The sequence below is a fragment of the Pongo pygmaeus genome, chromosome 1 (assembly GCF_028885625.2).
Source record: "Pongo pygmaeus isolate AG05252 chromosome 1, NHGRI_mPonPyg2-v2.0_pri, whole genome shotgun sequence".
NCBI lineage: Eukaryota > Metazoa > Chordata > Mammalia > Primates > Hominidae > Pongo > Pongo pygmaeus.
In genome coordinates this window covers 89,994,188-90,019,852 of record NC_072373.2, presented here as the reverse complement: position 1 = coordinate 90,019,852, position 25,665 = coordinate 89,994,188, and the positions used below count along the sequence as shown (strand labels likewise).

The following is a 25,665-nucleotide window of genomic DNA, read 5'->3' as shown; positions in this document are numbered from 1 at the left end:
TCTCAGAGGGCCTTGAGTCTCCACTTTGTTTTTGACCATTGACAGCTTCCTCTTTGTAGGAACCAAACCAAACAGCTTCCTCAATTCAGACATGGCATGTCTTGGGTGACCATCTCTGATGGAAAAAAAAAAAAGAAACAGCTTTTTTTTTTTTTCTCTACACTTACACTGAACACAGAACACTTCTGTGTCCAACATGTGTAGACAGTTCTCCCCACCAACAACCAGTTCTCCAAAGGACGATGATTGGGTGTCCTATAATTCAATTCAGCTCTGATACAATCCACCTGGAGATAGCATCAGATCTCACAGGTTAGGGCTCAGCCCCACAAGACAGTCCCTAACTCTAGACCCCAATCGCAAGTCCTAGGTTATGGCCTGACTATAAATTGGGGTTCCCACGACTCCCTCTTCAGGTTTGATTAATTTGCTAGGATGGCTCACAGAACTCAGGGAAACACCTTACTTAGGTTTACCCATTATTATAAAGGATATTACAAGGATACAGATGAACAGTCATACGGAAGAGACGCATAGGACAAGGCACGTGGGAAGGAGCATGGAGGAGCGTCTGTGCCCTCTCCAGTCCAGGGTGCCCTCCGGTAACCCTCCACATGGTCATACACGTAGACACTTTCCAAACCCAGTCCTTTGAGGTTTTTAATGGAGATTTCATTACATAGGTATAATCGATTACATTATTGGCCATTGGTGATCAACTCAACCTTCATCCCTCCTCCCCTCCAAAGAGGTCAGTCCATGAACTGCAAGTTCCAACTCTCCAATCACATGGTTATCTGCCCTGGCCACCAGCCCCATCCTGTGGCTATCCAGGAACCCACCGAGAGTCACCTCATTAGAACAAAGATACTCCTATCACCCAGGAAATTCCAAGGCATTTAAGAGTTCTGTGTCAGACACTCATATCACTCAAGAAATTACAAAGGTCTCAGGAGCTCTGTGTCCAGAACTGGGTCAAAGACCAAATATTAGAACAAAAGATTCTCCTGGCACCCCTATCTTTAAGGGTTTTAGAAGTTCTATGTCAGGAAGTGGGGGCAGAGACCAATATCTATACTTCTTATCATATCACAACATCACATTGCCCTCTCCTGCTTCATCCACAGGAACCGCCCAGGGTATTGTGATTGCTACGGGAGACTCCACAGTGATAGGCAGAATTGCCTCCCTGACATCAGGCCTGGCGGTTGGCCAGACACCTATTGCTGCTGAGATCGAACACTTCATCCATCTGATCACTGTGGTGGCCGTCTTCCTTGGTGTCACTTTTTTTGTGCTCTCACTTCTCTTGGGCTATGGCTGGCTGGAGGCTATCATTTTTCTCATTGGCATCATTGTGGCCAATGTGCCTGAGGGGCTGTTGGCCACAGTCACTGTGAGTAGACAGGGTGGAAAATGGCCTCAGGGTGGACAAACCACCCCAGGGAAAAGGGATCACTAGCATCTCTTTTGTTGTTGAACCTTTCAAGTGCAGAGTCTTCCTGATATGTACATAGGTATCAGGAAGAATTTAGTTCTCAATATTATACTGACTCCTTCTGCCCATATATTTTGGTGTCTTCTCTTTCCTCAATGAGAGAGGAAGCAAGTTTCAATGGAAAATGCATTGGATTATCAGTCACTGAGAGTGAGTTCTAGTATTGGCTAAATCACTTAACATCTCCAGACCTCAATTTATTCATCAGTTTATGGAGGAAGATTAATTTGGAATTATAGAATCCTACAGGAAAGGACTTCAAAGATCATATAAATTCAACCTTTCAACCAGTGCTGAATATCCTTTATAAAACCCATGGGAGATGATTATTATTTCTATTAATTGGGAAGCTCACCCCTTTCTATCTCAATTCATTTCATTGTTGGCTTGCTGTATTTAAATTTCATTGTGTTAAGCAGAACTATAAATCCGTTTGTCCTAAGTTTCCCAGCTGAAGAAACACAAAATAAGTCAATTCTTTCTCTTCCACAGACTAGCCCTTTAGATTTTTGATGGTAGCCATTATGCCCCCTCAAACTCTTGTGGTAGCAGGTGAAGTAATCCCTCTTCCCTCAGCCATTCTTCCTATGACATGGTCTGTAGGCCACCTGTCTTGATGATCACCTGTTGAGGGTATGCTCTAGTTTGTCAATATTCTTAAAAGAGAAATGACAATAATACTTGGGGTGTGTTTGGACTAGCACAAAAATGTAGGGACTAGTGATATTATGTAAATAAATTATAACCCCTAATCCTATTATTAGAAGTCCATACTTACATAACCACAGCCTAAGAATTCATTAGCTTTTAAAACAATCTTGCCTCACACTTGACTTACATTGTCTTTACAATCAACAAAAGTCTTTTCGTTTAAATGATTTTTCAAGTCCTTTTCAATGCTGTGATATTATTGTTATCTCCTCCACATTCTTTGTTTAAACTATTGGTCTGCCGGGCGCGGTGGCTCTCACCTGTAATCCCAGCACTTTGGGAGGCCGAGGTGGGTGGATCACGAGGTCAGGAGATCGAGACCATCCCGGCTAACATAGTGAAACCCCGTTTCTACTAAAAATACAAAAAAAAATTAGCCAGGCATGGTGGCTGGCGCCTGTAGTCCCAGCTACTTGGGAGGATGAGGCAGGAGAATGGCTTGAACCCGGGATGCGGAGTTTGCAGTGAGCTGAGATCATGCCACTGCACTCCAGCCTGGGCGACAGAATGAAACTCCGTCTCGAGAGAAAAAAAGAACTATTGGTCCAACATCCCCTCCACACCTAGCATCTTATACCACCATAAAAGATTAGCTATCTATGTGGTCCCTGGAAGGATTGGACTTAAAGAGGTGTGGCCTAAACTTGAATGAAAAAGAGATTGCTGAATAGGAAAGATGCAAAGATCCTGAGGGAGCGGAATATTCCAGGGGAGAATAAAGAGGATCCCTGTCTATGATACCCTGGTAAAGAAATACACTCTTTTTTGGCCAGGCACGGTGGCTCACATCTATAATCCCAGCATTTTGGGAGGCCAAGGCGCGCAGATCACTTGAGCCCAGGAGTCCGAGACCAGCCTGGCCAACATGGTGAAACCCTGTCTCTACTAAAAATACAAAAATTAGCTGAGCATGGTGGTGCATGCCTGTAGTCCGAGCTACTCGGGAGCGAAGAATCGCTTTAACCTGGGAGATGGAGTTTGCAGTTAGCCAAGATCATACTCTGCACTCCAGTCTGGATAACACAGAGTGAGACTCTGTCTCAAAAACAAAAACAGAAAAAGACATTTTTTAAAAAATACACTCTTTTTTGAAACTCTTACCATAAAGCACAAACCACAGTCACTTTCCTAATTTCCTTTACCACAGCCAGAAATGAAATGTTTAAAGAGTAGGTGGGAACAAAAGGGAAATAAGTACAAAAAATTAAAATAGCATTAAAAATGATCAAATATCCACAATGCAAAATGGTGTGAGTATTACATCTCCCGTGTGTATTCTCTCCTCTCTTCTTGGCTTTAGGTGTGCCTGACCCTCACAGCCAAGCGCATGGCGCGGAAGAACTGCCTGGTGAAGAACCTGGAGGCGGTGGAGACGCTGGGCTCCACGTCCACCATCTGCTCAGACAAGACGGGCACCCTCACCCAGAACCGCATGACCGTCGCCCACATGTGGTTCGATAAGACCGTGTATGAGGCCGACACCACCGAAGAACAGACTGGTGACTAGTGGTATTGGTGGAACAAGAGTGGAGGGATTTGGGGGATGTGATGAGTGAGCTGAGAGAGAATGGTGAGTCCAGACAGACAGGAGGGAGCCTGAAAGTGGAGTGGAGAAGAGGGAGGTGTGAAGGAAAAGAAATGCTGCTCCTGTGAAGTATCTGGGTGCCAAAGAGGATGTGAATAACCGCTTGCTTAAAATTCTCATTCCCTGCTCACAATTCTTCTTTTCTTTCTCCCTAGGAAAAACATTTACCAAGAGCTCTGATACCTGGTTTATCCTGGCCCGAATCGCTGGCCTCTGCAACCGGGCTGACTTTAAGGCTAATCAGGAGATCCTGCCCATTGCTAAGGTGTCAGGCCCAAGGGGAAGAGGGTACCTCAGTGTCCAGGGTGTAACCTGCCCTCTCCCAAAAAATCCTCTCCTGGAGCTCAGTAATTTCCCCCCAGGTACCCGCCCTCCCCATTTGTCCCCTCTCCATGTTGCCACAGGTATGCCTCATGCCCAGGTAGCATGCCCCTGGGGCTTACTATACAAACCCCATCCTGGCAGAGAGCCACAACAGGTGATGCTTCCGAGTCAGCCCTCCTCAAGTTCATCGAGCAGTCTTACAGTTCTGTGGCAGAGATGAGAGAGAAAAACCCCAAGGTGGCAGAGATTCCCTTTAATTCTACCAACAAGTACCAGGTATAGAACCCACAAAGGTAGGAGAATGGTGGTGGGGGATGGGCTTATCATTGGGAAAAGGGGAGCTTTGCCTCTGCCTTCAACTTCATCTCTGAGCAGCAGAGGAGCTCAGTAGAACCTGCATCCCAATTAACAGAAGACTCGCATCAAGAGAACGTGACAAACAGGTAAAGAGAGGCGAAACAGGTGATAAAGGAAGAGGCATCAGTCAGTCCTATGCAGAGATCTGAGCTGTGCCACTTGGGGAAAAAGCGAGTCATAAAATTCTCTCTGAAATGTCTGTAGATAGCAAAAGCTGGTTGGTGAAAGTCATGTTAGAGTCACATGGGCAGCTGTTAGGAGGCCCCTCTGTGTCTACTAGGAAATTTGCCACTGCGGAATTAGGTTGCATTTGCAGACACTTTATTTCATTAGCCATCAAGTATTTCCTTTCACCCCACACTTGACTTGCAGTTCTTGTGGCTGCCAGTGGTTAGGCGATCAGGGGTCTCTGCCTGCATTGGCACCTGATCCTCTCCCCTGTGTGTCTTGTATCTTCTTTTCTGATAAGGACACAAATCATATTAGATTAGGGCCTCCCCTACTTCTATGTAACCTTAACTAATTACGTGTGTTCGTGTTTGTGAAGTTTTTCATTTCCCAGGAACATTTTGGTCCACTCTCTGGGGAGGAGTGGACGAGAGCAGGGGAAATGCTGAGTGAGGGACCATGAAGGGACAGGAAAGAGTCTTTCTCTCCAAAGTAGAATCTGGGCAGACTGAAGAGAGGGTTATGGTAGGAATCAGGAATAGTGGCATTATCAGAACTGGAGCTTTGCCAGGCGCGAGCTGAGTTCCACAGGGCAATCATGATTTGCTCAGGGAAGTAGATTCTTCAACTCCATGCATTACTGAAAAGGCCAGATATTCAGGTGTGGGTAAAATGTCTCAGAGAAGATGACAATGAGACTCCCAAGTCTGCTGGTATCTTTTTTTTTTTTTTTGAGATGGAGTTTTGCTCTTGTTGCCCAGGCTGGAATGCAATGGCACGATCTTGGCTCACTGCAACCTCCACCTCCTGGGTTCAAGGGAGTCTCCTGTCTTAGCTTCCCAAATAGCTGGGATTACAGGCATGTGCCACTGCGCCCGGCTAATTTTTTGTGTTTTTAGTAGAGACAGGATTTTACCATGTTGGCTATGCTGGTCTCGAACTCCTGACCTCAGGTGATCCACCCCCCTCAGCCTCCCAAAGTGCTAGGATTACAGGCGTGAGCCACCGTGCCTGGCGTCTATATAAATTTTTTTTAACTGAATTACTCATAGTTTTACACTGAAAACTGAGTAAGTAAGGGTTAAATAGATCTATCCTTTTCTGTCTCAACTGGTTTTTAGTCAATGTAATAAAATAGGTCTCTTAGGCCCAAATGGCAAACTTATTCCCATTTTTTTCTGATGTTTAGTGGCCTCACTAGTCTGACAGGAATTCTGTGGCTTGGCAGGGCCTTTGACGGCAGCATAGCCTTTAACTGGAAAGAATTAGGTACCTCTCCCTTCATGTGATTCAAAATAAAAGCAAAACATATTCACAGCATTTGTTGGGGCACCCAACAAATAGTGACTTTCTCTCAAAGGACTCTGTTGGTGCCTCTTCTGAGCTACTGAACATGCGGCTCAAATGGCAGACTTGTCCTCAGTGGTTCACCGAGTGTGACAGGCTGTCCCACTGGCCACCAAACTCTGGCAGGCACTTGCTCTGGGAGGCCCTCAGTTTGCTGCCTTCCTTAGCTTGCCCTAAAGGTGGAGACTCCAGTCTTTGCAAGAGACATCTGAGACTGCTGGCGGTTTGCAGAGCTTGGTCTGTTTCCCTCTGAGATAAAAATGAAACGAAGAAAATGCTCTGTTCCAGCATTTCCAGACTTCTCCCTCCGTCTCTTTTATATGTAATTTTCTATCAAGATGTGATTTTCTTCCGTGACCAGATTACTAGTAGGTCTTGCCATCACCTCCTGAGCCCTTCACTTATTCAACACATTTTACTGAGCACTTAGAAAACTGAGCTCTTTAAACGTTTTCCAGCTTTCTGCTTAAGTGAGTTACGGTTCTTCCTCTTAATTGCTTAAGCATATTTTGAATGTAACTGAACAAATGAACAGAACAGTTGTAACCACGTTTCTTGCACTGGTTTCCCACCCTGCTTACCCTGTGGGCAGTACAGTCTGGCCTCCTCTGCACTCCCGCTGTTCCTTTCAATGCGTCGATTTTGTTCTCAACTGGCGACCTAGCGGGCATTTCCTGTCCATCACAAGAGGAACCCCATGGAGAGCTCCTTTTCATACATCAGAGATCAAGAGGAAATGCAAAACCCACATTTCTCTCTCCTTGCTGCGGGTTGTCCCCTCGGGTTCATTTCATGAATGTGCCCTTTCCCTCCCCGACCACAGCCACAAGGACTCCCATGCCCAACCGCACTAGCTAGCCCCTCTCAGGAGACTTCTCACGCTTTTAGGAGACAGAGGCCCAGGGACTAGAATGACTAACTTATTTTTGGATTGTATTTCACAGTTTTCAAAGTATTTTCTACACTATCTCTTATAAAAATCCAATGAAGGGTCAGGTGTGGTGGCTCATGCCTGTAATCCCAGCAGTTTGGGAGGCCAAGGTGGGCAGATCACCTGAGGTCAGGAATTCAAGACCAGGCTGACCAACATGGTGAAACCCCCGTCTCTGCTAAAAATGCAAAAAATCAGCCAGGCATAGTGGCGGTGCCTGTAATCCCAGCAGTTTCGGAGGCCAAGGTGGGTAGATCACCTGAGGTCAGGAGTTCAAGACCAGCCTGACCAGCATGGTGAAACCCCCGTCTCTGCTAAAAATGCAAAAAATCAGCCCGGCATAGTGGCAGTGCCTGTAATCCCAGCTACTTGGGAGGCTGAAGCAGGAGAATCACTTGAACCCAGAGGCAGAGGTTGCAGTGGGCTGAGATCACACCACTGCACTCCAGCCTGGGCGACAGAGTGAGACTCCATCTTCAAAAACAAAAACAAAACACAACAAAAAACCCCATGAAGGAGGCAAGGCAGAGGCTTTTATGTTTTGTCGAAGGAACTAAGATTTTGCAAAATTAAACGGACTGACCTGAGGTCATAATGCATTCTTGCTGGCCCCCAGAACACAGGTCTTTGGACTTTTTTTTTTTTTTTTTTTTTTTTTTGAGACAGCATCTGGCTCTGTCACCCAGGCTCGAGTGCAATAGCGCAACCTTGGCTCACTGCAACCTCTGCTTCCAGGGTTCCAGCGATTCTCCTGCCTTAGCCTCCCAAGTGGCTGGGATTACGGGCACAAGCCACCATGCCCAGCTAATTTTTGTATTTTTAGTAGAGACGGGGGTTTGCCATGCTGGCCAGGCTAGTCTTGAACTCCTGACCTCAAGCAATCCACCCGCCTTGGCCTCCCAAAGTGCTGGGATTACAGGCATGAGCCGCTACACCTGGCCTTCAGACTCTTTTTCTTTCCTGTCTACTCTGCTTTCTTTCTTTGCCAGCCCTACTGTTTCTGCTCTCTCGCCATCCAGTTGGCAAGGATGCAGGGGAAAAGTGAGAGTGCCTGGTTCTGCCCCCAGGGAGCTTCAGGCTGAGAAGATAATAGAGATTCCTGTGCAAGTAATACCAGGCTGCACTTTGCTAGAAAAAGGAGGAGGGGCTGGGCTCAACCTGGGGCAAGATGTGACTGGGGAGGGGAGGGAACAAAAGAAATGGGGGTATGAAACACATTGTCTGTCTTTTTACCTTTGAAACCTTCCCCTTCTTTTTGCCCCTGATCCTTGGTCTCTCCTCCTGTCCCATCAGTGCTCCCTCTGCTCTCCCTAGATGTCCATCCACCTTCGGGAGGACAGCTCCCAGACCCACGTACTGATGATGAAGGGTGCTCCGGAGAGGATCTTGGAGTTTTGTTCTACTTTCCTTCTGAATGGGCAGGAGTACTCAATGAACGATGAAATGAAGGAAGCCTTCCAAAATGCCTATTTAGAACTGGGAGGTCTGGGGGAACGTGTGCTAGGTGAGGAGCTTTGGAAGAAGTTTTTAAAAGAATGGCATCAAAATGGTTATTATCCGTGGGGTGAGAAATCAAGGATGTTGGGGTAAGCAGATAGGAATGTAGAATGCTGGATGACTACTGGTCCCTCCCTCTGTCTCTCTCCAGGCTTCTGCTTTTTGAATCTGCCTAGCAGCTTCTCCAAGGGATTCCCATTTAATACAGATGAAATAAATTTCCCCATGGACAACCTTTGTTTTGTGGGCCTCATATCCATGATTGACCCTCCCCGAGCTGCAGTGCCTGATGCTGTGAGCAAGTGTCGCAGCGCAGGAATTAAGGTAAATACTTGCCCAGCCCAGGAGCCCCTCACCTGTCACAAGTTGAAGCATCTACTAGAAGGCCTTGTGCAGAGTAGATGCTTAATAATCTTAGTTTAATTGAGCCGATTTCTGTTTCCTTGGGCTTATGATTTTTACTTAATAGTAAGTTTCCTCTCTAGTTAGAATTCTACTTGCATTGAACATTAGAATCACCAGGGAGGCTTTAGAAATCGGATATCTAGGACACACCCCAGACCGATTTAATTAGAAACTCTCAGGGTAGGATCCTGGCAACAGTATTTTTAAAAACTTTCCTGGAGATTCCAGTGAGCAGAGAAGTTTGAGAACCAGTGTCCAGCCCAGTGCTTCTCAGACCAACGTGCGTGCAGATCCCTCAGGGGTTGTTTTGAAATGCAGATCTGGCTTCAGAAGGTCCAGGGAAACCTGAGAGACTGCATTTTTAACGAGCTCCCAGGCGATGCCGTTGCTGCTGGTCTGCAGACCACACTAGGAATAGCAAAGTGCTAGAAGACGTCGTGTAAATGTGATGCCGAGATGGGTGGTAAAAGGGTAAGGCTAGGAGGGCTGGGCCCTGGATCAGGCAATAGTGAGAATGAGATATTGAGAGCTGAAGGATCTTCAATGGGTGTGAGCAGCTGCCCTAAGAGGTATATGCCCAGGTGTAAAAACTGGAAACCAAAAATCGGTCAGAGCAAGAGTGAAAGTTCAGCTTCAAAACAAACCCAGAGGTAGAAAATCCTCTTTGATCAGGGTGGGCCTTGAACTTCATGGGATGGCAGCAATAGAATTCTTCAAATTCTGAGATGTTCTGTGTCTCATGGTTTCCCAGGTCAAATTCTAAGACTCATCATATACATCTTTACAGCTTAGATATAGACACCTTCCTTGCTCATACCTTACATTCTGGATTACCTGTATATTCCGGCTCCTAGACTTGGGGGATTGGAGTTATTTAAGGAGAACTAGGTGTTCTCTGTTGGAACTGGCTTTATGTTAGACCTGTGACTGTTGGCAGTTTGTCCGGGGTCAGTCTGGGCCATGTGTGCTGGGAGGGACTTGGGAACCCTGGGCATTGGTTTCCAGGTAGTGATCATTCCTCCATTCCTTCATTCAGTAATTTGTTTGTTCATGGCTTACTATGTGCTAGGCATTGTGCTACGGCAGGAAACTTTACAAGGAAGCCACCCTTGCAGAGCTGTCAGTCCAGTGGGGAAGAGAGATAAACAGGCAATCACCATACAGAGAAGTGTGGCAAGTGCTGAAATATGGCAGGAACGAATGCTGTGAAAGCACGCGGCCTGGGTATTCATCTTTGGGTAGAAATGGGACAGGACTAGGTACCAGGTATCCAAAACCAAGCTGAAACAAAGGTGCAGGGTGAGGCCACAGAAAGAAGAAAGATAGAGTGAGAATTTCAATGCACTGGGCCTTAGATGAAATTTTGCTAGGCAGATGGATTATTCCAGACATTCCTTTATTACCACTTGTTCTATGTGTAGGTGTTTCTGTCTTTGCACTTAAGGAAGCAGAATAGCTTCTGGAGCAATTAAATGAAATTCTGAATATAGTCAAATCTCTGGCTTATTCCTGGTAAATTTAGGACCCAAATTGTCCTGTTTTATGGTCTCATGGTCTTGACCCACTCCCAAGGGTTGAAATCACAGTAGCATGGTTTTTGGTCTACACCACAAGTTCTTGGGAATGAGCGACTAAAACCCTTGTTGAAAAAAGCAGTGGTCTGTCAGTTCTTAGAGGAGAAAAATGAAGGATCCAGGCTCTGAAGATGATTCTGCTCCTCTTCCCTCCCCTTCCCAACGCAGGTGATCATGGTAACAGGAGATCATCCCATTACAGCTAAGGCCATTGCCAAGGGTGTGGGCATCATCTCAGAAGGCACTGAGACGGCAGAGGAAGTTGCTGCCCGGCTTAAGATCCCTATCAGCAAGGTTGATGCCAGGTGAGATCACTAAAGAACTCAAGATCTGCCATGTTCCCTCCATCCCCAGCCTGCCCTACCCAGATGCCACTTTACTAACGTTCTTGGAGTCTCCTTCAATAGGTAGGATGTGTGGGGTTTACACTACAAAGTAAAACATAATAGGAAAATAAAGTGAATATGTCAGTGGGTTTTCAAAGGAAGCAAGATGAAGAAAGAGGTAAAGAGAGGAGTGGTTGGCAAAAGTGTGGGGAGGGAATAGGATGTGTCAATTTTGGGACAATATAGGGCTGAGGACAAGTGAGGAGACTAGGTTGAAAGAAGAAGCAATGAAGCTATAGTCAAGATTGGCACCGAGACACCTGGTGAATTCTCAACACTCAAAACTAGCTTTTTGAAATTATTTTCCCTCAGTGCTGCCAAAGCCATTGTGGTGCATGGCGCAGAACTAAAGGACATACAGTCCAAGCAGCTTGATCAGATCCTCCAGAACCACCCTGAGATCGTGTTTGCTCGGACCTCCCCTCAGCAGAAGCTCATCATTGTCGAGGGATGTCAGAGGCTGGTAAGGAAGGAAAAGGAGCCCCAAGGAAACTGGCAGAACACCTGTGGCTTAGCCCCGTTCCAAAACAAGCAGAGGAACACGTGGGCTGGGCTAGAGGAGACTCCAGAGAGTACCCCATCTGGAACCTCCATGGTGGCCTTCAGTTTGGGGGCTCCCTGAAAGTTTAAATATCTCAGGAGGAGTGGGAGAAGGACAGGAGCCCTAGATCAAGCATGGTTACATCAGGAAACAAGGGATGCAGAAAGCGTACTGATCTTTGGGACTAGTTCTGGATCTAATGCAATAAATTTTTCACTCCCTCTGTCTGGACTTCCTCAGGGAGCCATTGTGGCCGTGACGGGTGATGGGGTGAACGACTCCCCTGCGCTGAAGAAGGCTGACATTGGCATTGCCATGGGCATCTCTGGCTCTGACGTCTCTAAGCAGGCAGCCGACATGATCCTGCTGGACGACAACTTTGCCTCCATTGTCACGGGGGTGGAGGAGGGTGAGGAGGCAGGGTGACCAGGGTGGAGACTTCAACCTTGGACTCAGGTGGGGGTTGGTGTACATCCCCCCTTTCCGTTTTCCCGTCATCCAACCTCCATGAGCCTGTACAGGCTCAGAAGAAAATCACTGTAAGACAAAATTTTGCAAATTAGATCAGCTGGTACATAGACCATCACTATCTGCAACCCCTTTTGATGAGATTGGAGAAAAGTCCCCTTTATTCATTTTATTTTCCTATCAGGGAGACTGAGACTCTGGTATACACAATATCTTCATTGTCCTCTCACTGGAATTCAAGTAGGCCCACAGCCAATTCCAAGACATAGCCACACCCCTGGGAATATTCCATGCACCGCAATCTTTAGGAGGGTCCCCTAGGAACCTGTTGCCTAAATAATGGTGATACATCAGGATCAGCTGGAGCTTGACCCATGAATTGACTGCATAAGCCCAATTACACACCCTCTTCCCCAGAGAATTGTGAAGAGAATGCCCTCCTGCGAACAGGAGGGACCAAGAATTCTGCATTCCAGGTTCCCTGCTTTCTGCCTGGAGCTATCTTACTAAAACATATGGCAATCCACATCATAATAATGATTACCATTTTATTGAAACCTTGTATAATCCTGACACTTTGCTTGGTATTTTATATCCACTCAATTCAGTAAGTTCGTTTGAACACTGATTATGTGGGAGGCACTATGCTTGATGCTGGGGATACAACAGTAGGGAGAACAAAGACACAAATCCCTGCCCTCATGTAACTTAATTTCTAGTGGGGATGACAGACAATAAAATAAGTAAATTACATAGTGTGGTAGAAGGAGATAAGTGCCGTGGGACAGACCAAGCAGAGAGTGCAGAGAGGGATTTGATCTTTGAAAAGGCAGTCAAAGATGGATGCAGCAATCTTACAAGGCAGGAGGAATGAAGCTCACAGAGGTGAGGGTGCCCAAGGTCACAGCTAGCTATGGCAGAAGATGGGATTTGAACACAAGCCTGTCCCAAGCCCTGGATGTTTCCATTTCAGCCTTAATCTTGTAAAGGCTTTTATACTGACATTCTCAAACATTGCAGGATTAACCAGGCCCAACCCTGCTAATTTTCAGAGATCAGATAACGTTAACTAGGGTGAATCTAAGAACAAAGAGTACACAGACAGCATGGCTCTGATTAAAAGGCACACAATTTAGGAATACTGGGACCCTGGAGGTCTAGGACCTCCAGACCCTTTCCTGGACTGTGACACTTCTTTGAGGTGGCCTGTCTGTCCCGGAGCTGGTTTGAGGGAGGCGTGTTCTCCCAGGGCTTCTCACAGGAGGTTGACCATCCTCCCCAGGCCGCCTGATCTTCGACAACCTGAAGAAATCCATCATTTACACCCTGACCAGCAACATCCCCGAGATCACGCCCTTCCTGATGTTCATCATCCTCGGTATACCCCTGCCTCTGGGAACCATAACCATCCTCTGCATTGATCTCGGCACTGACATGGTAAGGGCCAAGCTGGTGAGAAAGAGATTCCTAGAATTCTGCCTCCTAAGCTCCCTGCTTTCCGCCTGGAGCTATCTTACTAAAACTCATGACAACCCACTTATGACCCGGCTCTCGCACCTCCTGCGAGATGGATTGAGGCTGCATCAAGACAGGATGGTAGAGCTTGAATTACTGCTGGATTTCCTTCTGAACTTTGTGACCGCTGTCGTCCCCACCCTCCATCCTCCAGGTCCCTGCCATCTCCTTGGCTTATGAGTCAGCTGAAAGCGACATCATGAAGAGGCTTCCACGGAACCCAAAGACGGATAATCTGGTGAACCACCGTCTCATTGGCATGGCCTATGGACAGATTGGTGCGCCCAGAGGAATGAGGGGTGGAGGGAGCAGGGAGTGGTTGCCCCTGCCTGGCAACATGAGCCATCTCAGTTTGGAAGTCAGGGAGATATTTTCTCAGCAACAAACTGTGCTAGGCCGTGAAAACACAAAGAACCACTCATCTCTGATCTCCCCTTGACTTAGAGTCCAGTACAAAAGGAACAAACATACATAAAATGATAGCATCTCCAAGTGCCAAGTAATGAGTATAGACAGAACATGCTACAGGATTACAAAGCAAGCAGGCTCACCATTATGAGGATAGCTAGAGAGGCCTTATGCAGGAAATAGGACTTAAACTTGGTGTGGGAGAGTGGGGCTTAGACTAGTAAGTGTGTGGTCAGGTGTGGGAGACCAAAGGAGTGGGGAATTTCATATGGCACAGTTAGAGAAGAATGAATAATCCAGGTTGGTAGAGCCCTTAGTCTTTATAAAGTAGTGAAAAATAAGACTGTAGACAGAGATATCATTTGTGTTGGGGTCAGCCTTGACAGACATTTGAGAGTCATTAGAAGTCTTTGTTCTTGAGTTTCCAGGTGCAATGATATTTCAGAAAATAGGTCGAGTGATGAACAGAGTAAGATCCTGTCTCAAAAAAAAAAAAAAAAATTGGGAGAGGGAATCAGTGGCCTCTAAAGTCCTTTTTAGTTTTAAGATTATGCGATTCAAAGCTGACTCTGGGTCAGAGTTTAGAAACAAATGTCAGAGCTTGAAGGAAAGTCCCACAGAGATGAGAGATGACAGGCTCAGGGAGCTGATGGTAAGATTCTTCCGCATTACTCTTCAGACACACACCAGCCCAGCCAGAAGCAAGTCCCAGCCTCCAGCCCTCCCCTGGCCTACCTTTTGGGGCCCTTCCCTGAACCAGGCTCCCTGTCCTGCAACTCTGTCATTCACAGGGATGATCCAGGCTCTGGCTGGATTCTTTACCTACTTTGTAATCCTGGCTGAGAATGGTTTTAGGCCTACTGATCTGCTGGGCATCCGCCTCCACTGGGAAGATAAATACTTGAATGACCTGGAGGACAGCTACGGACAGCAGTGGGTGAGTAGAAGGGATAAGGTAGGAGCTGAGACCAGTAAGAGTGAGAGTGACAGGGGAGAGTGGGTCTAGCAAATATTTTAAGAGGGAAGAAGGGAAGCACGACACAAACAGAGCTGATGCCTTTTCTTCAGTCCTCTATGAGCCTTCTCACACTTGCCCTCAGTCTTCAGCCACAACAGCAAATCTTCTTCTGTTTAGCATAGGCTCATTCTGATTGGCTCCTCCTGTCTGTTGTCTGGCCCTGCCTATCTGGGTCCTTTGGCTCCTTGGAGTCTTTGTCATATCAACTTTTCTGAGCCGGTTTCTCTTTTCCTAGGTTTCAACCATGATTGCCCCAGAAATAAATGCTGGGTCCTCTCCTCTTATACTCTTCCTCCATGAGAGTTCAAATGATATGGTTTAAAATTTGAGGCTGGGTGCAGTGGTTCACGCCTATAATCCCAGGACTTTGGGAGGCCGAATTGGGAGGATCACCTGAGGTTGGGAGTTAAGACCATCCTGGCCAACATGGAGATACCCCGTCTCTACTAAAAATACAAAATTAGCCAGGCGTGGTGGCGCGTGCCTGTAATCCCAACCACTCGGGAGGCTGAGTCAGGAGAATCACTTGAACTCAGGAGGCGAAGGTTGCAGTGAGCCAAGATCACGCCATTGCACTCCAGCCTGGGCAACAAGAGTAAAACTCTGTCTCAAAAAATAAATAAATAAATATAAAATTTGAAAACCAGCTGGGCGCAGTGACTCAAGCCTGTAATCCCAGCACTTTGGGAGGCTGAGGCAGTTGGATTACAAGGTCAAGAGATCGAGACCATCCTGGCCAACATGGTGAAACCACATCTCTACTAAAAATACAAAAATAAGCTGGGCATGGTCTCGAGTGCCTGTAATCCCAGCTACTCAGGTGGCTGGGGCAGGAGAATCGCTTGATCCCAGGAGGCAGAGATTGCAGTGAGCCAAGATTGCTCCACTGCACTCCAGCCTGGCAACAGAGCAAGACTGCGTCTCAAAGAAAAAAAAAAACAACCCTGAAAACCTATTTTCTTTCTATATCCCTTCCTAATCATTCTAAACCTTTTTAACCTAGAGGATACCTCTCTATAGTTGTCTTTTCTAATATCCAAGATGAACGAGGCTCCAACCAAAGCCCTCTCCCCAACAATATGTGTTCAAGAATTTTAGTAGGTATGCTTTTTTGGTATCTGTGAATACTCCTGTCCCAATTTCTAAGACAGTGGGACAGGTGACATATGACAGCAATTATTGCTAGAATTGTAGTGTCATAGAGGACACAGTCAATTATCATCATTCTATAGATGAGGAAACTGATCTAGGAAGATTCTGTAACTTGCTCAAAGTCCCACAGTGAATCCCTAAAAGAGCTGGACTTGAATTCTGGACTCTTGATCCCTGACCAGCACTTTCCCACTTCACCATGATGTCTCCAAACCAAGCCAATTGCAGGTTTCTCAAATTGTGTTCAAATCTGAATTGTTGGGAAGGTGCCCCTCACATACAGTTGGCTTCCACTAGCTGAGTCTTATAAGGCCATCTGATGTCAATATTCCCAGCTATCAACACTGCTGCAGGATCCAATGACACCCAAAGTTCTCATTGCTGTGCACCCTGACAACATCTCAACTCCCAGCTCAAGCCCTTGTTTTCCATCTTGATACTTCCTCCCTGCTGCCAAGATGCAGCATGACATAAATTTACTGACAATAAATTAAAGGTAATTGAAAGTAATTTGAGGTAAAAAGTTAAGAATTCCCCCCTGTACATTGAAGACATCTTGAAGTATCACAAAAATGTGTGGCGAACAGTTGCCCTGAGCAACAAACTATAAAGGCGCGTCTGTGTCTCTTCTATGACTGTAATTTTCAGATAATCTAGTATAGAGCCACCCACCTGAGAAGTGCATGATGCACTGCTAGAAGCAAGGATCGCTCCTTACTTTCTAAATATCTTTCATTAACTCCAGTGATTCCCTCACTCATTTGTTCATTCGGACAATATTTACTGAGCATCTTCTATGTACCAGGTCCTGTTCTAGGGCCTGGGATATGATAGTGAACAAAAATCATCAAGTTATTGCTCTCATGGAGCTTATTTCTAGTTAGAGATGGGAAGACAGATAATAACCAAACATATAATATATTTAATCAAAATATTGTAAGTCCAAGGGAGTCCAAGAAGTGTTGGAACTAGGATACTAGAGTGAGATGGAATTATAAAAATGCTGGTCAGAGAGAAAAAGATGCTTGAAATTACAGAGAAATAATAGGTATTGGAAAGGATAATATCTAGAGTTTAAGGACGGGAGCAAGCAGCCCAGGTGGGGAGTGGAGGACAACATCATTGGAGGAGAAGATCAAGGAACTGTGAGACCACGGCATTGGAAGGATCATCAACATGGACATTTCAATCTCCAAAAACAAGGACAGAAGTAATAGTGGAGTAACAGTGTCAGAAGCTAAAATCTTCAAGAAATGATAGGGAGTGACACAGGTAATGGCAACTGACTGATTGGTCTTATTCTAAGTTCCATGCTCGGCTCATCAATTTCCAGCCTTTGTCTTCTATTGTTTAAGGCTCTATATTGCTCTCCAAGTACAACTTTACCGCATCCCATGGGGTTTGATATGTAGTATTTCATTATTGTGTAGTCCTACATATTTTCAAATTTATTTGATCTACGAGTTATTTATAAACATATTGTTTTGGTTTTTAAAACATAAGCTTTTCTCTCCAGTCTAATTTACGTGCACCTCTTCTGTGTTCCCATAGCCCTCTGCAATCTCTCTTTTATAACCTATCTATTGTGCTGACATGGTTAGCATAATTATTTTCCCCACTAGACTCTAAGTTCCTTATGTGTAAAGTGTGAATGAAAGAACAAATGAATGAATGAATGTCTCCTATCTGATACCACTCTTTGGGGTATTTCTTTCCCCCCTGTATTCACATTGTCCTCTGGCCCTACCATCTTTTCTGACCCATATCCACTGACTCTGCCTTCTTCCCTTTTTTTTTTTTTTTTTTTGAGATGGAGTCTCGCTCTGTCGCCCAGGCTGGAGTGCAGTGGCATGATCTCAGCTCACTGCAAGCTCCGCCTCCCGGGTTCATGCCATTCTCTCGCCTCAGCCTCCTGAGCAGCTGGGACTACAGGCACCCGCCACCACGCCTGGCTAATTTTTTGTATTTTTAGTAGAGACAGGGTTTCACTGTGTTAGCCCGGATGGTCTCGATCTCCTGACCTCGTGATCCGCCCGCCTCAGCCTCCCAAAGTGCTGGGATTACAGGCATGAGCCACCACACGCCCAGCCCTGCCTTCCTTTCTAATTCCACCTTCTTCTCTTACCCTCTCCTTCTTATTAATTCAATCCATATTTATTGAGACATGCTACATGCCATCCACTGAACTAAGCACAGGGAGAGGACATAAAGCTAAATAAGGCAAGTGCTTGTTCTTGAGAAGCTCTCAGTCAGGCAAGGAAAACATAAACAAATCATAATACAACATGAAAAGCGCTAAAACAGACATCTGTGAAGTGCTGTGGGGTCTAAAGAGTGAGGACCTGGCTGGGCACAGTGGCTCACGCCTGTAATCCCAGCACTTTGGGAGGCAGAGGCCGTCAGATCGCCTGAGGTCAGGAGTTCGAAACCAGTCTGGCCAACAGGGTGAAACCCCGTCTCTACTAAAAATACACAAATATTAGCTGGGTGTGGTGGCAGGTGCCTGTAGTCCCAGCTACTTGGGAGGCTGAGGCAGGAGAATTGCTTGAACCCAGGAGGCGGAGGTTGCAGTAAGCAGATACCACACCATTGCACTCCAGCCTGGGCAACAAGAGTGAGACTTCGTCTCAAAAAAAAAAAAGAATGAGGACCTGACTCAGCCCAGGGGTCCTGGAAGGTGGGAGAGGAAAGAAGCCTTAGGGTGTACGGAATCCCCTTCTGACACTGTCTCCTCTCTCCCTGCGCTCTCTAGACCTATGAGCAACGAAAAGTTGTGGAGTTCACATGCCAAACGGCCTTTTTTGTCACCATCGTGGTTGTGCAGTGGGCAGATCTCATCATCTCCAAGACTCGCCGCAACTCAGTTTTCCAGCAGGGCATGAGGTGAACATCCCACCAAACAGCCCCAGCACTCTCCCAAGCCCCACACACCAGGACGTACCATTTCCCCCTGCCTTTTCCTCTCCCTCACCGCCACACCCATGAATGTTTCTTCCCAGAAACAAAGTCCTAATATTTGGGATCCTGGAGGAGACACTCTTGGCTGCATTTCTGTCCTACACTCCAGGCATGGACGTGGCCCTGCGAATGTACCCACTCAAGTGAGTAAGGGAAGGGATGCAAGCAGGGGATGTGCAGGCACGGGGGAGCATACAGAGGAAGGGTGTGTTTCACTAGGATTGTCATGAGCCAGGAGCTGCCTGGATACATAGAGCTACATGTACACTCAGTGATACAAGGAGAGTCATCTGTGCTCTGATAAGTGGATCTTATTTAGGGAGATATTAGAGACTGTGCCAAATGATCACAACCCACTAGACACACAAATTTAGCAGACTTACCAGTGTTTAACAGAGTGAAATCTTTTTCGTGATGATGTGTGCTGTAGTTGTCCAAGGATACATATTGCTTGGAGCTGAAGTAACCATAAAAATAGCCTAATCTATGCTTAGCTAATTCTGTTGTACTTATGCAAATATGTTTTAATGTGTATGTATGTGATCGTGCCTACTGAAATTCTTATTGTCTGGTGCCTTGTCTTGTTCAACTCCAGGTTTTTGCTTTGCATTAACATTAGTATATGCTTGATGTGGAAAAATTTATATTTAAAAATGTACAGAGAAAAAAGCAAATGTTCCATTCCACTCCCATTCCCGTTACCCAACCCAACTTGCATAGGTAGCCTCAGTTAAGGATTTAGTATGTATTCTTCCAACACATTTCTTTATTTTATTTTATTTTTTATTTTGAGATGGAGTTTTGCTCTTATTGCCCAGGCTGGAGTGAAATGTCACATTCTCGGCTTACTGCAACCTCCGCCTCCCAGGTTCAAGCGATTCTCCTGCCACAGCCTTCCAAGTAGCTGGGATTACAGGCACCTGCCATCATGCCGGGCTAATTTTTTGTATTTTTAGTAGAGATGTGGTTTCACCATGTTGGCCAGGATGGTGTTGAACTCCCAACCTCAGGTGATCCACCCGCCTCTGCCTCCCAAAGTGCTGGGATTACATGCGTGAGCCACCATACCCGGCCTTCTTCCAACACATTTCTATGCATGGCTGTACTCTGCTCACCTTTTCATCCCTTGTAATGTTTTACACCATGCTTTATACAACGCAGGCACTCAATTAATGTTTAATAGGAGACATTGGCACTGGCCTTAGACACTCACAGTCCAAGGTGGAAATCTCAACTCTACTATGTATTATTCTGTGGCCTTGGACAAGTATGGAACCATTCTGAGCCTCAGCTACACCTGCAAAGTCTCAATAATACGCTCCAAGTATGGACCTTGCAGAGTGTTGTGAGATTTACACGTAGAAATGGGCATAAAGCACCAAGCATGCTTAGGTCATGGTAGATGCCTTGTTACTAGTAGCTTTATTCTTGTTGTTATTAATGCGATTATAGACATAATAACAAATGTGGTTGGTATTATCTATGCTTTCAAACACTCTGTGTACACATTAACCATAAAACTTAGCACCTAATATTGCGATTCTGTATTCTGTGTGTGTGTGTGTTCACCCTCTTTTCTCTGATTTCCCTGAGCTCCTTGAGAGCTACATGAGACCAACATGGTATCATTTTTATTTCCCCAGTACCTAACACAGACACAGAGTACATAAAACAATTGTTTGTTGAATGAAGGCGGGGGGTGGCTGTTTGTGTAGAAATGTTTATATTTGTGTGTGTGTGGAATGAGCCATGGCCTAGGCTTGTACTGTCCAATACGGTGGCCACTATCCATATACGACTATTGTGCTTTTGACATATGAGACTAGTGAGACTGGGGAAGTAAATTTGTAATTTTATTTAATTTTAATTAAAGTCAAAAACTAAAACAATGTTTTTCTATATTATAACTTTATTATTTTGGATGGACTACATTCCCCTTCAACTGTTGAAAATAATTTTGTATCTGAGTTCAGACATTCTGTCAGTGAAAAATATTCACTGAATTTCCAAGACTTAGGATGAGAAGAAGAATGTAAAATATCTTATTGATAATGCTTTTTTTTTTTTTTTTTTTTGAGATGGAGTGTCAGTCTGTTGCCCAGGCTGGAGTGCAGTAGCGCAATCTTGGCTCACTGCAATCTCGGCTCACTGCAACCTCCGCCCCCCTGGTTCAAGCAATTCTCCTGCCTCAGTCTCCTGAGTAGCTGGGATTACAGGCACGCGTCACCACACCCGGCTAATTTTTGTATTTTTAGTAGAAACAAGGTTTTATCATGTTGGTCAGGCTGGTCTCGAGCTCCTGACCTCATGATCCACCTGCCTCGGCCTTCCAGAGTGCTGGGATTACAGGCGTGAGCCACCGCGCCCAGGCTTGATAATGCTAATATTGAGGCGGGGGCGTAGTGGCTCCAATCACAGCACTTTGGGAGGCCACGGTGGGGGGATCGCTTAAGGCCAGGAGTTCAAGACCAGCCTGTACAACAAAGTGAGACTTCGTCTCAATAAAAAAATTTAAAACTTAGCCAGGTGTAGCGGTGCACACCGATGGTCCCAGCTACTCAGGAGGCTGAGGCAGTAGCATTGCTTGAGCCCAGGAGTTCAAGACTGCAGTGAGTTATGATTGTGCCACTGCACTCCAGCCTGGACGACAGAGCGAGTCCCTGTCTCTAAAAAAAACATTAAATGTAATTAAAATAAATAATGTTTATATTGATTACATATTTAACTGATAATGTTTTTGATATATTGGGTTAAATAAAAATATTATTAAAATTAATTTCTTCTGTTTCATTTTACTTATGTTAATGTGGCTACTAGAAAATATTAAATTTTACATGTGGCTCACATTATATTTCTATTGGACAGTGCTGGTCTAGGCCATTTCTTCTGTCATCCAAGGGAACAACTGCTGTCCTGATTCAACCCCTCCCCAGAATCCATCTTCCTGGTCTAATTATAAAAAGAGGTTGAGAAAGAAAACAATGTCCCTATCTTTGTAATACAGAAGCATCAATATATTCGCTGACAAAGTATCCCCACACTAGATGTCTCAGATAGTCCCCTCCTGCTCAGACAACCTCCTGTTTGTGGGCACAAGCCCTAGAGTGTGCAGAGAGCACAGGGGTCTCCCTCAGCGGCTCCACAAAAGTTGGTAGAGAATCTTGTGAACATTGCATGTACCGCTAATATGACATTTATCATATTATATTATCATTGGCTTTTTTTTTTCCAGACGAAGTCTTGGTCTCGCTCTGTCGCCTAGTCTGGAGTGCAGTGGTGCGATCTTGGCTCACTGCAACCTCTGCCCCGGGTTCAAGCAATTCTCCTGCCTCAGCCTCCTGAGTAGCTGGGATTACAGGCGCACACCACCATGCCCCGCTAATTTTTGTATTTTTAGTAGAGACGGCGTTTCACCATGTTGGTCAGGCTGGTCTCAAACTCCTGATCTCGTGATCCGTCTGCCTCGGCCTCCCAAAGTGCTGGGATTACAAGTGTGAGCCATCACACCTGGCTATCACTGGCTCTTTATGTTTCTGTCTCCTGCCTCTCCTCTCCACTCCCAATCACTAATCCCACAGGATTTGACCTCCTCAAAGGTAGGGCTCAGGCCGGGCACGATGGCTCATGCCTATAATCCTAGCACTTTGGGAGGCTGAGGCGGGCGGATTGCCTGAGCTCAAGAGTTCGAGACCAGCCTGGGCAACGTGGTGAAACCCCGTCTCTACTAAAAATACAAAAAAATTGGCCAGGCACGGTGGCTCACACCTGTAATCCCAGCACTTTGGGAGGCCGAGGCAGGCGGATCACAAGGTCTGGAGTTCAAGACCATCCTGACCAACACGGTGAAACCCTGCCTCTACTAAAAATACAAAAATTAGCCGGGCATGGTGGCAGGCGCCTGTGGTCCCAGCTACTCAGGAGGCTGAGGCAGGAGAATCACTTGAACCTGGGAGGTGGAGTTTGCAGTGAGCCAAGATCAAGCCACTGCACTCCAGCCTGGGTGACAGAGTGAGACTCCATCTCAAAAAAAAAAAAAAAAAAAAAAAAAATTGCAAAAAATTAGCAGGGTGTGGTGGTGCACACCTGTAATCTCAGCTACTCAGGAGGCTAAGGCATGAGAATCGCTTAAATCCGGGAGGCAGAGGTTGCAGTGAGCCAAGATTGCACTCCAGCCTGGGCAACAGAACAAGACTCTGTTCCAAAAAAAAAAAAAAAAAAAGAGGAGGGATCAACCAGATCTTACTCAACTGCACTGTCTCCAGCACCCAGCACAGTCCCAGGCACACAGTAGATGCAAGCAATGAAACATGCAATTCCTGTGCATTGCTCTCTGCACCTGTCCTCTAGCATCTGTCTCTCCTGCCATGCTGACTGGCTCTTGCTCTCTACAGGATAACCTGGTGGCTCTGTGCCATTCCCTACAGTATTCTCATCTTCATCTATGATGAAATCAGAAAACTCCTCATCCGTCAGCACCCGGGTGGTGAGGCTCCCCTGGGCCCCGCTCTGACTGAGTGGTCACCAGCCCCCTGACTAGCTCTCCCATCCCACCTAGTCCCTCCAGACCCACCACTGACTTTCTCCCCTCCTCGCTGCCAGCCTTGACTGTGCCTGGAGCCCAGACCTCTCTACCCCTTGGCTGCACCCCTCTGTTCCATCTGACCCTCAGTGCCCTGTGTTCCAGACCTCCCGCCTCTAACCTTGTCCCTGCTTTCCCTTCTGCCTGTCTCCCCTGGATGCCTCTAATCCCTTCTCCCAGTTCACGCTGGCCTCTTCTCTTCCACAGGCTGGGTGGAGAGGGAGACGTACTACTAAACTCAGCAGAGGAAGAGCTTCATGTGACACAGGGGTGTCGTGAGAGCTGGGATGGGGCCAGAGATTATAAGTTTGACACAACATCTGAGTCACTAGGATGAATTATCTTGGATGAGAAAGATGGGCAATCCTGGGCTGGCTTGAGGGAATCATGGGCAGAGGATGAGGTGGGCTGAAGGGAAGTCCAGCCTGCATCTAGCTGGAGCCCCACAGAGAGGGGCATGGTCCTGCTGAATCCTGTAGCCAGTCTAGACAGTAAATGTCTGGAAAAGCCCTCACCGGCTGGAAGTGTCAAATCTGATCTTGGGGGAGTGAGGATTACTATGAAGCTCCCTCCACAGGTCTTCATGATGACCAGGCTGGGGAAGTGTTTTAAGGACCAGAGTCAAGGCTGGGATAGGATCAGTATCAAGCATCCTTGCCCTTTAAAGTCACTCTCCGAGCCACTGGACAGCAAGGACGGCAAATTCCAGCTGAGATCAGAGAAATGGAAGGTGGGGGAGAGAGGAGCAGCTGAGCCACACGTGGGAGAGGGTCCACAGCATCCACACAGGGGGTGGGTGGGGTGGAGTCATCCGACCCCACCTTGCAGTTCCTGAGACCAGCTTGCAGACCACAGCGCTGTGGTGCTAGAAGAGATCAGATTGCAACAGTGAAAAGCCTGAAGTCCAGAGAGGTTAAATGACTTGGGAACAGCCATGTGCTGAGTGTTGTCCCTCATCTGAGAAAGGGACAGGTAGGAGGGACAGTCTCCAGGCATACTGGTGGTCCCTGCTCTCTACCCTCTGTCATCAGGTCTCCTCAACCCCATTCCGACCCTCAGCCTGTTTTCTCTGGTGTAGCCTTGAGATAGAGGCTATAACAAGACTTTCTGAATCCCTGTGGCCTTTACTGTGAAGCAGCCGCCCCTGCTCTGCACGGGGTGATGGACTTTCCCAAGAGCCTGGCCTCTGTGCCTGGGCCCAGGTGCATTCTCAGATGAGTGAAAAGTCGTGGAGGGCCTTTCTCTCCTGCCCACCTTCGTCTCAGCATTTCTTCCTTCCCCTTCACCCACTCATTCACTTTTGCTCTGTGAGCCCCTCCACTGTGCCATGTGGATCAGTTCATTCTCAGGCCTCTTTCGGAGTAGAGCATTGGCTGTGCCCAAATGTGTACAGGGTGGAAGAGAAATGCTAAAGAAAGCTAGGGGAACACCATCAGCTATTTCCAAAACAAAACACATGTACTAGGTGTCTGCACACTACACCTAACACTGGGACGAGGGCTTTATATACACCATCAAGTAAGTCACATAAATGTTTCCCTACCACCCACTCCATGTTACCCAAGAAGAAACCAAGGTCTGTCCATTTTCAGAACGTGGGCCCTTAATCACTTTCAGACTAGTCTTTCAGTGAGGGCTGGGCCAAAAATACACAAAAACAAAACAAAGCAAACAAAAAAAATAGGCTAGTGATGGGGAAGGACCCCGGGTGGGTCTGGAGGATGACAGGCCATGGGCTAGCAAAGAGAAGGCCATCATGAGTATCACCCGCCATTTTCCCTACATCAGGTCCCTCCTCAGAGGTCTCTCTCCCTCTTCTCCCTCTTCCATTACAAGGTCTCCTAGGAACAGTGCTATATCAGCCTGGGGTCCTTCCCCAATTGCTGACATGGCTGAACCAGACCCTGGAAGATCAATGGGCCAGGGTGTATGTGAGTGAGGTGGGAAGCAGGAGCACAGAGGGGCCAGCTCCTCGGGTTTCAGTAGCAGGAGCTTCAGGTGTCTGGTGGGTTAAAAATACAGAGGCCCCAACTCACGGTCATTTGATACCAGTGGCTGAGGCTTCTCAAGTCCAAGGGCCTGAAGGGAAGGAGACTGAGTAGAAAGTAGAGAGAGTGAAGCATCAAGAGAGAGAGCAGTGGGTGCTGGAAAGGGGAAGGGTGGGACTGGAGCCAGAAAGGGCAACGAGAGGGAACGGGATGGATGGCAATGTCCAGTAGCTGTAGGAAAGGACCAGGAGATGG

General features: G+C 46.6%; 1 protein-coding gene across 1 annotated transcript in view; it reads left to right on the top strand.

The window, feature by feature from the left end:
• ATP1A4 (ATPase Na+/K+ transporting subunit alpha 4) overlaps positions 1-25,065 on the top strand; it is a 36,605-nt gene extending 11,540 nt beyond the window's left edge. Inside the window, exons 7-22 of the mRNA XM_054449212.1 lie at positions 1,128-1,396; positions 3,510-3,708; positions 3,950-4,059; positions 4,260-4,394; positions 8,236-8,425; positions 8,570-8,742; positions 10,566-10,702; positions 11,096-11,246; positions 11,565-11,733; positions 13,075-13,229; positions 13,462-13,585; positions 14,507-14,652; positions 18,638-18,768; positions 18,885-18,986; positions 23,235-23,326; positions 23,630-25,065. Of these exons, the coding sequence (XP_054305187.1) occupies positions 1,128-1,396; positions 3,510-3,708; positions 3,950-4,059; positions 4,260-4,394; positions 8,236-8,425; positions 8,570-8,742; positions 10,566-10,702; positions 11,096-11,246; positions 11,565-11,733; positions 13,075-13,229; positions 13,462-13,585; positions 14,507-14,652; positions 18,638-18,768; positions 18,885-18,986; positions 23,235-23,326; positions 23,630-23,658 (2,312 nt within the window). The 3' untranslated portion in view covers positions 23,659-25,065. The remainder of the gene's footprint in view (positions 1-1,127; positions 1,397-3,509; positions 3,709-3,949; positions 4,060-4,259; positions 4,395-8,235; positions 8,426-8,569; positions 8,743-10,565; positions 10,703-11,095; positions 11,247-11,564; positions 11,734-13,074; positions 13,230-13,461; positions 13,586-14,506; positions 14,653-18,637; positions 18,769-18,884; positions 18,987-23,234; positions 23,327-23,629) is intronic.
• Positions 25,066-25,665: the final 600 nt, after the last annotated feature.